Genomic DNA, 14648 nt, shown 5'->3' with positions numbered 1-14648 from the left:
CGTTGGTCTATGCTCAGATAGCCTCATTTATACCCACGTTTCACCAATGCCCTAGCATAACAGCAAGATGTGATTCCCTCCACCTACAGGAACTGCAGCTCCTATATCACCCTCATCAAACGTACAAAAAACAACTGAAGCGTGAGAAAGTACTGCCTCAGCCTGGCCTCTGCTATGTACCACACAGTACCACGCACTGTTCCCTCAACACAAAGCAGCAGTAAAGCAGTAAGCCCACTATCTCCTGACGTCATACGTGGTTAGTTCTAGAAAGCTGATGGAACCTTGGTGTTACCCTTTTGTCTAAAGGCATGCACATATTTGAACTGTACAGCTACGGCCAAAAGTTTAGCATCACCCTATAGAATTAACTAATTTTGCTTCAAGTCAAATTAAACCTGCTGAATAATGCTTACATAGTTAACATACTGAATTACATATACATGTACTGAACAAAAAACTGACAAAAATTTTAAAAAAAACTTTTGGCCACAGCTGTCTACAAGCAGCACAAAAATACTCAATAATGTAACTGCTACCTTTCTGCTGTTGCTTCTTACTAGTCTTTTTGTATCGCTACAATTGTATTTTTTATTACTTTTGCACTTGCTTTAACTGCCACTTATAAAACAATGTGCAATACATGCAGTAAGATAGACGTGGGGGGGGGGGGGGGGGGGGGGGGGATTCTAGCTACAATATAAATAAACTATTTCATTTTAGCTAATCAAATATATCTTTGCTGTCACCATGGGGTACCAGTGGTCCACTGATTTATTTTATTATTTTGTACTTAGTAAAATTTTTGAAAAAAAAAACATAACATATACAGTGGTATACTGCACATATACTGGAATATTATGAATTGCTTCAATAATTGTATATAATAAAAGTACCGGTATATACAGCAGTATGTAAAATGCTTTTCCTATTAACTTATAGTATTATTAAACACAGGTTAAAACCCTTTACTTACAATATTGCGAGCGGAGAAGTTGCGAATGGGGTCCTCAGCTGCCAGCGATACACTGCTGAGCATTATAAAGACCAGGATCAGGTTTGTGAAGATGTGATGGTTAATGAGCTTGTGACACCCAACCCGAATTCTGTACAAAAAAAAAAAAAAAAAAGGCATGTCAGACAATCCCAGCCATGCACAGAAAATATATTACACACCCGTAGTCATAACACACTGGCCCACCTGCAAACATAGAATTCATATTCTCTAAGCCTGCAGGGGTTTGCTTGTTTTTTTTGTTTTTTATTATATTCAATTGTTGTCTTATTACCTGTCTTATTCTTGATATCATTCTCTAGATTAAAAAAAAATGTTGACGTTCGCAATACATTTGCCACGCTCTATCCTGATCAGCCATGGATTTTACAATGCCTTCCTTACTATATATATGTGTGTGTGTGTGTGTGTGTGTATAAATGTATACATATATGTGTGTGTGTGTGTGTGTGTGTTTCACCATGCTTTTGTGACAGGCACTGCTGCTACAGATTCTATCCTGTCTGTCCTCTGTCAGTAAGAAGCTCTAAAACCACAATGCAGATGAGCCTGGTGTTTTGCACAGTGGTTAAGATGCTTGCTTGCAGCGCACAGCAAACACTTTCATTGTGTTTTCTGTGATTCTACCACGCTATATAGTACAGTGCAGGCTGGTCTTGCTACGCACAGGTTGGTCTTGCTGAAGATGAAGAAGGAGCTGCCCTCAGGGATGGGGGTGACCTTCTCATTCATGGTCAGATCAGACAGCCTCTGAGGCCGGGGCCCAACTGGGACTTCAGGCTCATCCTCTTCCTCCTCGCCTGCAGAGACAAATGGACAAGGGGGCCTGGGTAAAGATCGCTGGAACTCACTCAGCTTGCAGCACACTTACAGCAATCCTATAGCTATGGACAAAAGCTTTGCATCACCCTCTTGAAAGAACTAATGTTGCTTCATAAAGTCCAGTGAAATCTGCTGAATAATGTTACCTTAACATGTTGAATTACATACCGCTTTGTAGTTTTCCATGTGGTTAAAAAAAAAAACTGACAAAAATTGAAAAATGTGACATTTTGAAATTTCACATTACATACTGTCTTCCGGTAGACTTTTGCGATATCATTTTGTAGTTTCTTTGATTACATGATCTAAATTATGTTCATACAGCTTTTTTTTTTTTTTTTTTTTTTTTTAATTGTCTCAATCCTAACATTCTAGATGATGTGAACCCTTTGGCCACAGTAAGTTTACTTCATGGGAATCAATTCTTATGTGTCCTGGTTGGTCACATTTACATTCCGTGCAATTACACTGTTTTAACACATAGGATGTGTCATTACAATGCAACATGCTTGATTACAAAAGGAAACATTTTGGAAGTGATAGCATCTGTTGCAATTACACTGCATTTCTACAGGGGGTTACATTATGTGTGGTAAGAGACTCTTAATTGAAAAGCGTTATCGACTTTTAGTTTTGACATAGTTTCTTCTATTCATATAGAAGTCACACACCTGAGGTATGAAGGGCCCTGTGTCCTATGCCTCAATTAACAAGTGAATGTAGCTCAATGGCACAGAGAATGTGTGTTCCAGGACACTGTATTACATGTTAAACAAATCTTCAATAATTTTTTACCACATTTTTCCCCAATTTGCAATCGCCAATTGTATGTATTGAGCTCAGTCCACTGCTGCAAGCCCCACGCTGACTTCACGAAACGACGGCAGACACACGCGTCCTCAGAAACGTGCCCTGCCAAGCTGGCTTTTTTCTCACTGCAGGTCCACAGCAAAGCCATCAGACCTATAGTGCCAGACAACAACACAGATCTCAATGGCTCCACAGCAGACCCACAGGCACCCTGCCGGCCACAGATGGAGTCGCTGGTGTGTGGTGAACCGAGGATTACCCTGCCAACCTGAGCCCTCCCTACCCGGATGGCGCCGCCAATTGTGCGCCGTCCCCTGGGAACACCCAGTCATGGTCGGCAATTGGCATAGCCTGGATACGAACCAGCGATCTCCAGGCTATATTTATTGCATCCTGCACTCCACGTGGAGCGCCTTTACTGGCTGTACCACTCGGGAGCCCCAGATCTTCAATTCTTACCTGGGACATCTCCTGCTGGGTAGGGATCCTTATCATCCTCATCTTCCACTGGAACCTGCAATATTCACAACCACATCACAAAGATCAGACAGCACACAAGCACTTGGGTACAGGTCCGCTAGCTTAGCATCCTCACTGGCTTCTGTCTTACAACGGCATGCATCAAGTTTACATTATTGTATTTGAACTTTTCTACAGCATATCATGAAGCAGCAGTTCCATAATAAATTACAATACAAGAACAACGACAAAAAAACAGCAGTAAACTTTAAACATTTCCATGCATTTTTTTTTTTTTCACTGACACACTGTGTTAATGCTTCAAATGCAAACCGTCTCCATGTTATTTTGCTGAAAAACAGTTACCTTTGCATCAGGAGCGTTTGCCTCATGTTTCTCTTCTTCTTTACTGTCTAAACTTCCACTTCTGTGAGAAAAGGAAGAAATTCTCTATAATTTATGGTACATCAGCCAGCGTCATGCCAGTGACAGCAGTCATGCAAACCAATTCTTCATGTAAACGACGTAGCCTGGAATTTTTGATATGCTTATTGTTACTCATTGGCGCTGGTATATTTACCTGGCGCGCTTCTTCCTTTGTTTTTCTGCTGCTTCCTCCTTCTGCGCAGTGTTTAGACTTTCAGCATCAGCCAAGTTATCCACAGCAATAGCCAAGAAGACATTTAGAAGGATATCTTGAAATCAACTTAAGGAAACTGAAGCATACAGAGTCCGATAACTGACAAAAAAAAAAAGGTTCATAACAGCAACAATAGCCTTTAAGGCAAGATAATGAACCTGTTACATTTTATGCTATTTTAACTGAACTCATTAATGTAAATTAGGGTAAATAAATGACTTAGCCTAATGAAACGCCACCTAGCTGCAGAGGGTGGCGTTGCTTTAAAAAATAAACAATGATGAAATGTAATCTCAGTTATTTGGATGCCAAAGGATACAGTTACCACAGATAAAGAGAATAATAAAGTATATGCAAACTACCATTCCAGAGGATGATGGGCCTCCATATGCCATTATGCCATCATACATCACAGCATTCCAGTCTTCTCCTGTGAGAATCTGGGCAGAGACAAGACAACAGCATCAACAAAAAGGTTTTGGCACAGAAATGAATATAAAAATAAACAGCCAATACATAAACAACACGCTGTAGGAACAAAATATGACCGAAGATGTTGTTTTAGGCTTACAGTGGGCGGACAGGAACACATTTTGGTTCCAGATCCTCAAAGATCTTTACTCCAAATACTCAGTAGCACCCAATAAAGATATCAAACCAGTGGTAAACAATTGTGATGTTTCTTTGAGGGGTTGTTCGTGGCAAACGATGTTCATCAACTCATTTTAAAACGTTTTCTAATAAAAAATCATCCATAGAATTACGACCCTTTACCTGGAACACCGTTAGCAGAGATTGTGGGAAGTTATCGAAGGTGCTCCTTTTCGTCTGCGTCTCATCGAAGTTGAACTTGCCCCCAAAGACCTGCATTCCCAGAAGTGAGAAGATGATGATGAAGAGGAAGAGCAGTAGCAGCAGGGAGGCGATGGACTTCATGGAGTTCAGCAGGGAAGCCACCAGGTTACTCAGAGACGTCCAGTGCCTGAAATGAATACGAGCAGGAGCGCAGCACAGCAATCACTAATCAACGTTCTCATTCTCCCATGAGTGCCAAGCCTGGACTCCACAGGTCACCAATGCTGAAGATCTTACCTCGTCACTTTGAAAATCCTTAAGAGACGCACGCATCGAAACACTGAGATTCCAAGAGGTGACATCACTTCCAGCTCTACCAATATCGTTTCTACGATTCCACCGCACACTACGAAGCAGTCAAACCGGTTGAAGAGCGAGACAAAGTACGCCTGCAGACCCAGGCTGTACATTTTCACCAACATTTCACAGGTGAAGCAGGACAGGAGAACCTTGTTTGCAATATCTGTCACAAAAACAAAAACAATCCAAAAGGCATCAGGTTAATACTGCCCTACTGCTGCTCTACCAGCCAACAATAACAATAAAAAAAAACAACAAACTATTTTCAGAAACCCGGTTATGAATTTCAAAAGGAGGGTATTACAATGACACAGTTTTAAAAAGCATGCTTAATATAGCGTGCTACCCAATAGGCATTGTTGTCATTCCTAAAGGCAACACTGCATTGGGGACCACAATGTAGTTGTAACATCTCATTCTCCTAATTCACTATTGCCATCTAGTGGTAACAACTGTTTTTTTTGTTCATGTTCACAGATTTAAAAAGAAGGCACAGCACTGAGACCTGTGCTACGACCAGTGATCTGGATTACTGGATGGAATGGCAACCCATCATGCCCTGCAGAGTGAAACGTGCAATGTAGTATTGCTGGAACCAATACCTTGGACTTGAGTGAGCCAGAAGGGCTGGTTGTAATGCTCTGATGAGATGGTTAACGTGTTGAGAAAGACCAGGACAATGACCAGCCAATAGAACGTGACAGACTTCACCGCAACCCTGCACTTCCTGCGGCAGCACCTGTTCCAGCGACGCCACCGGTGACTAAAAAGGACATTGTGTTAGAATCTTAATAGGAAATAAACCCCCTCTGGTTAAAGAGACATGCAATAGACCAGTAGTGTAGTCGAGCCAGTACAACGTTCCAGTACTATTTTCTACAGATATAGTGGTCGTATACCAGCAAGCGTAATTACAAGACTCGCATCTCTCGCACAGCTGTCTGATTCAGTCACTAGTCCTCTTGATGCAATGAAAAGAGTATCAGGAACTTCTTCTATTACAAACTACTTCTTTAAGAAGGTTAAAAATGAAATGTGTGGCAGTTAAAAAAAAAAAAAAAAAAAAAAAAAAGTACATCATGCCAAGTTTCACAGAACTCAAGGATGTCCTTTTAATATGTATCTCAAATCAGTTATCTAGAAGAGATTCCTTTAGATGAAAGGTTTGAGAAACGTCCTTGAAAGGCAGTACAGACAGCACACAGACAGGATGAGGTCTGAGGGGATCGCACAAATTAGCAGACACTTCATCTCCTGTCTGCTTAATATACTCTGTTAAAGGAAGGGCATTTTAACAATATGCCTGACTTTATACATAATGTTTTACAGGACCAGCGTATACTATACCCTGAAGTTATTGTAAGGCTAAATCAAATGTTAAATGTCTCTTAAGAAACAGATTTCTACATGATGCACTGTATTAAACAAAATAAGAGCGAGGAAGACAAAATATACTGACCTGAACTTAGACTTTGAAATTTTTTGACTGGAACAAAGAAGAAATGTATGTTAAAAGCAGAAAAACCATTAGCACACACATTAACCACATTCTAAACAGAATTTCACAAATACAAGGTTTAAAATGTTATAAACAAACATTTACATATGTTTCCATCAATGTCAAAAAAAATGGAGGTAAACATTGTACTGGTTCAAACAGAACGGCATATTTACAGTAAACACTCTCACAAAAGCTGCCGTTTCTTTTTAACGCTGTAAGTGTGGAGCAGTGGAGCCAAAAGAAACATAAACAATTCTCTGACAAACGTTTCAACTAGAAGTCTTTTTCAATGTTTATGCAAGTTTATCTAAAAAGGACTACTTTTCTAAAAGTTTACTACAGTAAAAGCATAACGAAGTGCAATAAAGCACAGTGAAAGTATGGTAAAGCATAGGTATGCATTGTAAATCCCAGAAAGGTATGGTAAAGCATATTTAAAAAAAAAAAAACAGGGCAAACCATAATAAACTATGGGGAAATCATTGGAAAGCTGCAGAAATACTGTGTCAGTTTACTGTGGTAAACTTTTATAGGGGTACTTACACCACTGCTGTGTTTTAGGGTGTATTCACACTTGGTTTGTCTGAGCAGATTTTTTCGAACCCAGTGTGGTTCGGTTCGTTTTGGAAGTATATGTGAACACTTCAATAGAACTCAATCCCTTTCAGAGTTCGTTTTAATCAAACTGAACTGAGTCCTTCTCAAGAGGTCATTTGTTTGTTTCAGTGCAATGTGAAAGCACAGTCAGTTCAGAAACATGTTGAAGTGAACCAGCAACAAGAACTGAGTCATTCTGAAGTGAACCAAGGTCTTTTGCACTTTTGCAAGGCGCACATGTGAAAACAAAAGGAACCAAGTTATTTTTCTCCAAACGAACTCAGTTCAGTTAGTTTAGAAATTATATGCGAAAAGGCTCTTATAGTTCTGAATGAAGCAATAGTATCAGCTGATTGACAAACCTGGACTTACCACAGATTTCCACAGCACACTGTTTCACCGCTCACATTCTCTGTATTTACAGATTCAGTTTCACTTGTGGGCAGACTTGCTGTTGCGACACAGGGAACAGAAACACAGTGTTAAAGCAACCATCTCTAACAACTGGTGGAAAAAAAATTAAAACATGAAATTAACAGGCAGAACTATAAATAAAATAGTAATTAAACGCAAACAAATTACGGTTCAAGTGATTCAAAGCAAATTATAAACATGCGATTAGGAAAAAAAACTAAAATACAGAAAAAGATTTCTAAAATAAAAATAATTTGAAAATGGTATAGAATAGATATGTAGAAAAAAAGTCTAGCAAGGTCTCTCTGTTCTTTATATGTGTGTTTTCAAATTCATAATTTCCAGACTACACCATTTCTACCCCCTAGAGCACATAGGCCATTATATATCACATCATCATGCCACCAAGAGATAGTCTATCTGTCATTCACTTGCTGCCGGCATTGTCAATACAATGAAATACTGCAATCAAAAGAGTGGTGGCATGATATGAGATAGCTAAACCTCTGTGTGGTCTCTTCAACATATACTCTTCAAGCTATATACTGCAGTCAACCCCCTTGATTTTTAAACTGCATCAGAACGCTTTGATCATCTTGTATCACAAACTGGGCTTTTCCCTGCTATCTCTTCCAATTCTCTTAGCAGCAAGTGGGAATATGAAACAGAACTTTGTTTGCTAGTGGCGTAATTCAATTTGCCTTTAAAAGTATATAGTGTCAATTTAAATAAAAAAAAAAAATTTAAAAAAAACTCAGCCGTGCAAAATTGAACATCCATTACGAGTCGTTAAAAAAAAAAAAAAAAATAACTAAAATAATAATAATTATTAGAATTATAACACAGAGCAAATGATCCTTCAATAGAAAACCCATGCATGCAACTGCGGAAATGTGCAGTTGCAAAGACAGGCAGGGTCCACACAGAAAAAAGACGCCAGAGGGCAAAACAAAATTTACCATGTGTATCAGTTGAATGGTGGAACAAACCAAACTTTCCTTTCTTCTTTTCCATTAAGTCAGCCAGAGTAACCGCTTCATGTTAAATGCATGCAATATCCCATGCATTCAGACAGTGGATGGAAGCAGCAACATAGCAGATGGCAATGGACAACAACAGGCAGCCACAAACACGGGTTAGGAAGACATAAGCAACATTGAACAAAAAAGAAGATGGGAAACTATTAGTGGCATATACTACAACTGGCAGCTAAATACTAACAGCATGCTGCTAAGCAAAACAGAGCATTCACGTTTTTAGTTTTTTCTTTTTGATTTGTTTTTGTTCTGCAACAGGCAACATCTACCCTACCGATATACAATGAACTTCTTCAGTGTAGTTTGCATTTTAAAATCAAGCTCAGATACTCTCCATGACAGCTCTTTAAAGGCCATCTTTATTTCTAAAGCACAGGATAGACAAGGAAACATGTTTCCAAGCATATTTTTTCCAGAATCAGCAGGCTCAAAGCTATTTAATGCAAATTAGCACATTCTTTTCAGAACGGAAAGACGCACCCAATAAAGGCACCCAACCAAGAACAAATGTCTCAGGCATTTCATTTAGGTGCTTGTATATAGTCCGAAATTGTTTGAGTTTTTGTAATCAGTGTTTTTTTCTTCCCTTATTAGGAGCTAATAGCTTAGGGAATATATCCTAAAGTATGATTGTATATTCTGGATAATTTCAGAAACTTGGAAGTGTAGACCAGGAATCAAGACATGTTTCCAGGCTACTGGTAGCCAATCAGAAAGGATTTTGCAGAGGATCGCGTGACTTGCAAGATGGAAACTGACCAATGATTATCTGTGATTCTAATAAAAGAATGCAGGAGCTAGTAAAGATGTCTGGATGGATTTCAAGCGTGCTTCAGGAAAAAGACATTGATTGGTCTACAGCATAGGGAGGGAGTTTCAAAGGACATTGTCCCTGTAGAAGTCTTTCCATTTTCATTAGCCTGTACCTACAGGCTCTATTAAAAGCCAAGGGACCAGGTAACACAGAAATGTCATCAAATGAAACACAGCACACAAGAAAAATTCGAAATTTCCAACTTTGTTTGTTGTATTCCAACATACATACATTATTTGTATATATAAATACATTACATATAATTGTTTTTTTTCCCTTTAAAACAAATTGGAAAACAGAAATATATATATATATATATATATATATATATATATATATATATATATATATATATATATATATATATACAGCTCTGGAAAAAAATTGAGACCACTGCAAAATTATCAGTTTCTCTGGTTTTACTATTTATAGGTACGTGTTTGGGTAAAATGAACATTTTTGTTTTATTCTATAAACTACTGACAACATTTCTCCCAAATTCCAAATAAAAATATTGTCATTTAGAGCATTTATTTGCAGAAAATGACAACTGGTCAAAACAACAAAAAAGATGCAGTGTTGTCAGACCTCGAATAATGCAAAGAAAATAAGTTCAGATTCATTTTTAAACAACACAATACTAATGTTTTAACTTAGGAAGAGTTCAGAAATCAATATTTGGTGGAATAACCCTGATTTTCAAGCACAGCTTTCATGCGTCTTGGCATGCTCTCCACCAGTCTTTCACATTGATGTTGGGTGACTTTATGCCGCTCCTGGCGCAAAAATTCAAGCAGCTCAGCTTTGTTTGATGGCTTGTGACCATCCATCTTCCTCTTGATCACATTCCAGAGGGGTAATGCGAGAATTAATAGCCAGTTAACCCCTTGGCCATAATATAAAAGACCTGCAGCTTTGGCTAAAAGAGGTGGGTGTTCAAGAGGAGTAACGAAAGTGAGCGAGGAGAAAAAGGAGTTTAAAAGTAAAACTACTTAAATATAGGAACCATGAAAGCAATTGCCCAGCCTGACCTACCTGGTTTTTGTGTTTGAGATTTGTTATGTTTAAAACCTTTATTTTGCTCTGTGAGCAAGTGTTTTTATTTCAACCTTTTATTTTGCCTTTGTTTTAGTTCCTGCTTCTGACCTGACATCACCACTCTGCCATCCCTGTCACACTCTTTTAGAGAAGGTGCAGTGACTTTTTATTGTGCGGATTAACAATTGACATCATGAAGATGCTGCAAAATGATCTGTCGATCTTGGTGGGCAGGTGTTGTGACTCTTGGTCTCACAGTTCGTGGCCTGTCACTGACAGAGTGTGTCTGGTTATACTGTCTCGCCAAGTTTGAAATTGCTGGCTGTGAGCGCCCAAAATGCTAGTACGCTGCCCTAGTCCAGCCTCCAACATGACAATTGCACGAAAGCGCTGCTCTCTTGACAGACATGGCATGTTGTTTTTTTCCTGTCATTTTCTTTATTGCTTTTATTCAAGTTTGCAGTTCAAAAGCTGAAATCACTCCACATCCAGTGCCCAATCAACTGTCTCGCTAATTAGGTGATTAAGTGCATGTGCTTCAGACGTAGTCACTCAAGCGTGTCACGGTCAAGGATGAATGATCAAGTGGTTAAAAAGAAACCAAAAACACATTGTCAATGTTCATCATTTATACAACTTATTTTTGTTTCGAAAATAAATGTGTTATAACAATGATAAGTTGCTTTTGATGCTCGGTAGACTTAAAAAATTTAAGGCTGGGTCACGTGGTCGTCTTTATAATTGATACATAAATGATGACAGGCAGAACATCCAAAAAAGTCACCATGACAAGAAACCTTGCCATGTCAGGCATGAAATCACATGGTAGTCACATAACGAGGATTTTTATAAGCCTTCCAACTATGTAACTAATTCGATTTATCTTTTTGTTTTCTTGCAAATTGGTCCGTATATCTATTTAACGAGTAAGACTATTACAGAAGACCCTTTTTGGATAAATCTTGCATTTTCATAATTGGGGAGGGGAGGGGAGGCAAGGGTAAGGGGAGCATTGTGCCTAAACTAAGATGAACGTATTGAGCAATAACTAATATTAATCATACAACACAGCATTGGCCTAGTTAGACAAAATCCCTGCTATTAACACTTACGACTTACAGGACTTTAGACATTTTGAATGTTCTTTATTCGTCCTGACACGAATAGGAGCTACTGTAATTCCAGTTCAGTAATCTTCAGGCAAACACAGGCCTGGGAGTCAAACATGGTTTCAAAAGATTTGACCACGATAAATCGACAGATGTCAAGCAATCATGTACAGCAACTGGGAATATTTTTTTATTGAAATAATGCTTTTAGTTTGTATGCTCTGAATAGGATTTATGATACAATAATGTCTATAATAGCATCAATAACCTGTGCTATTCATTGTGGACAGCAGCACCCTCCTCCCTTACCCTAGACCTTCTATAAACACCATCTGCTTCTCAGTCTTTTTATGTACCGTGCTTCTGAGCTGTTTGCCCTTTCCAAACGATCTTCAATGACAATGCAGCGCTACTGGTGCTATACTAAGGAGAGACTGGTAATTTCACTGCAACACTATAGAACCATATCAGTACCAGCGTGCAATCGGCAATATTTGTTCTGCTATAGTCTCTTCAGGGAAGTACAGTGGTTTTATAATGGTGTGAGTTAGTGTGTATTACTAAGCTCCAAATACAGAGCTTCCTCGATGACCTCTCACGTACACATAAAAAATACTGAAAACAGTGAATTTGTGAAACACCCTTATACAGTAAAATTAACTTGTACCACTTACTGTCAATATGACCTAGCTGCTAATTTCTAGACCTAGTCTCTCTACCTGCTGTCTGTGTCCCAGTTAATGTGGCTTACTGTACAAACCTGCTTAATAAACAGTGCAAACAAGGCTATCATGAGCAGCTGAGGGGCCGGGGGGGTGTCTGTGTAAACTACCTCTCTGGGAAGTATTCTGTCAATACCAAAACCTTCCTCCTCAATCCTCACGAAACAAACGACCTGCACGATTTCAGTTCAACACTGGAATACAAAACAAAACCACTCGCAGGTCTGTTTTTCGGACAGACTTTGGGCTACATTCTAAAAGCTGTTTACTCCAAATCTTCATTAGCACATTTTTTTCTTCAGAGAGGAGAAACATAACTAATGAAGTTGGAAAACCAGATATTAACAACTAAAACTTTAAATTTAGGAACTTGTAAGTAGGGTTAAGTGGTTTCTTATTCTTTTTTAAATTGTAATTTAAAAAAAAAAAAAAATGGTCCTTTCAGATACAAATTGCATATATGATGATTTGGAGTACAGCTTTGAGAATCTAGCCCTTCATGTCTAAAAGCCCTGGAACTCACTGCTCTCATTCAGATCCTATGATGTCAGGAGTATCAGGTGAGGTACTCACGTTTGCGGTTGTTCTTTTCGTCGCCCTCCTCGTCGTTATCGGGGTCGATGTCCTCTGCCTGGGTGATCCAGTCCAGGTACCCCTTCAGATCATCCTCCAACTGCTGCTTCTCCCGCAGCTTCTGGAAGTCTCCGCGGGCCTTTGCCTTCTCTCTCTCCTTCGAAAACTCTCTGACGGGAGCAGAACACGACGGAACACATTATAACCAGGACTCGCAACAGGCAGTCAGCAAACACACAGGGGACTTGAAGCAAGTGCGTGTGCCTTCAGTACCTCCACAGTGCTTTCAACTGAGTGCTGGCTTAGTACATCATCAACAACTAAAATGCAACAATAATAGATGGCATTTCAATTTATAAAGCATTATGGGCATAGGTACAGAAAGACGACATTCATTTCCAACACATGAAACATTCTCTCAGCTGGCTCATCGCTGAAAAGCTTGGCCCGTCTTTCTGCACTTACGCCATGTTATGTAAGCTTAATATCAGATTATAAATGATTCAATATCTTCTTGAAAGTGTTAGGGTTTTACTACAGCGTTTTACTTTATGCAACCAATGGTGCTAGATTATCAAAGCTCTTTCCTCCACATATTGTTTTGCACAAGGAAAAAACAAACAATAAAGTTCCCAAACCAAAAAAATCATAAGTTTCGTGTTTGGTTTTGCAGTAAGTTGTTTCTTATTTACTTTAGAATTGCATTTGGTGTTTTGAAGTCAATTGCTTTGAGAATCTGGTCCATAGTTTCCTATGAGATTTAGAGCTTCCTGACGTGCTTTATAAATCTTCTGATAATAACAGTTTTCCCTTCTTAAACCAAAGCAGATTGCTAATTCTATCAGCCGCTCTCATCAGTAACAAATGCGAATAGCCCTCAGGATATTTACCCACACAATTCAATTGTGGTTTAATTTGCAACACATGAACGTTGATATCACTGTGCAATCATACAAAGTCTTACCTCTAGGTGGAACTCTTGGGGAAAACAACACATTTCTGATTACATTTGACACACATGAACACAAGCACTGGAACAAACCAATATGAAAGGGGTATTATCACAGTAAATCAAAAAGAAATAGTAAAAAAGAAATCAACCCAACGCAAACTTCAACCCAAGCAAAAAAGCATCATTGTCATGCCTTTAATTGCACGAAATGTGTACGCTGGCAATCTGAAAGATGGCAGTAACTCAAAATGCTTAATTGATATAGGTATCAGAGCGTGATGCTTAGGGACTATCAGAGCATGATGCGTAGGGACAACCATTATTTGCCAGAAACAGCACGTTCAGCCATTCCTCCTGAATTTACAAATCAGTGAAAACTGTCAGTTTCCCTTCAGTTCTTTACTTTTTTACTAGGTGGAAAGCAGTGGGGAGTTTCCAATAAGGAATACGGTTTCAATACATTGAAAACGGTGTTTGTGGAATATACTGAACAAAACAGGGTAGGCCAGAGGTAATGCTTGGAACAAAAAGAATGCCAACATCAACATCTTGACTCCATCCAGTACAGCAGATCAGAGAATACACAAATGCTACATATGAAATAAATAAGTCAATCTTTTCATTCTGTGTGGTCTCCTTGATTGATTTTTAAAAGGGGCAGGCTGTGGACAGCTAGCTTGCTCTTCCATAACCGCAAGCAAGAGGAAAAACACCACCTCACAAGGACATGCAAGAAGACAGTCTCCGAGAGGGTGGAAGAGTTTGGAAAAGCACGTCATCCCATGCAGTAGAAACTGCAGTGCTGTTGCGTCAGGCTTACCCACTGAGAACACCCAGAACGAGGTTAAGTACGAAAAATGACCCGAGTATGATTAGACTAACAAAATAGATCCATGGTGTCTCCATTCCAACAGCATCATTGACCTGTGAAAACGCAGAGGAGTTTGTTAACAAAATCAACAGTGAGGAGGAGGCAGAGAACCCACGTCA

At 39.1% G+C, this 14648-nt stretch overlaps 1 protein-coding gene across 2 annotated transcripts in view; it reads right to left on the bottom strand.

Annotated features, from left to right (window-relative positions):
• The window catches only part of LOC121328825 (voltage-dependent L-type calcium channel subunit alpha-1D-like), a 90505-nt gene that overhangs the window by 36527 nt on the left and 39330 nt on the right, over window positions 1-14648 (bottom strand). The window contains exons 8-20 of one of the 2 annotated variants that reach the window (XM_041273914.1): window positions 14479-14582; window positions 12707-12876; window positions 7372-7450; window positions 6361-6387; window positions 5504-5664; window positions 4839-5064; window positions 4521-4728; window positions 4066-4186; window positions 3687-3801; window positions 3473-3533; window positions 3107-3161; window positions 1683-1815; window positions 977-1106 (exon numbers count right to left, since the gene is read on the bottom strand). In XM_041273914.1, the coding sequence (XP_041129848.1) occupies window positions 977-1106; window positions 1683-1815; window positions 3107-3161; window positions 3473-3533; window positions 3687-3801; window positions 4066-4186; window positions 4521-4728; window positions 4839-5064; window positions 5504-5664; window positions 6361-6387; window positions 7372-7450; window positions 12707-12876; window positions 14479-14582 (1590 nt within the window). The remainder of the gene's footprint in view (window positions 1-976; window positions 1107-1682; window positions 1816-3106; window positions 3162-3472; window positions 3534-3686; window positions 3802-4065; window positions 4187-4520; window positions 4729-4838; window positions 5065-5503; window positions 5665-6360; window positions 6388-7371; window positions 7451-12706; window positions 12877-14478; window positions 14583-14648) is intronic. The other variant, XM_041273913.1, reaches the window with a different exon arrangement.

This window comes from Polyodon spathula, chromosome 16 (genome assembly GCF_017654505.1).
Source record: "Polyodon spathula isolate WHYD16114869_AA chromosome 16, ASM1765450v1, whole genome shotgun sequence".
NCBI classification, from domain to species: domain Eukaryota; kingdom Metazoa; phylum Chordata; class Actinopteri; order Acipenseriformes; family Polyodontidae; genus Polyodon; species Polyodon spathula.
This window is presented reverse-complemented; position numbering and strand designations above follow the sequence as displayed.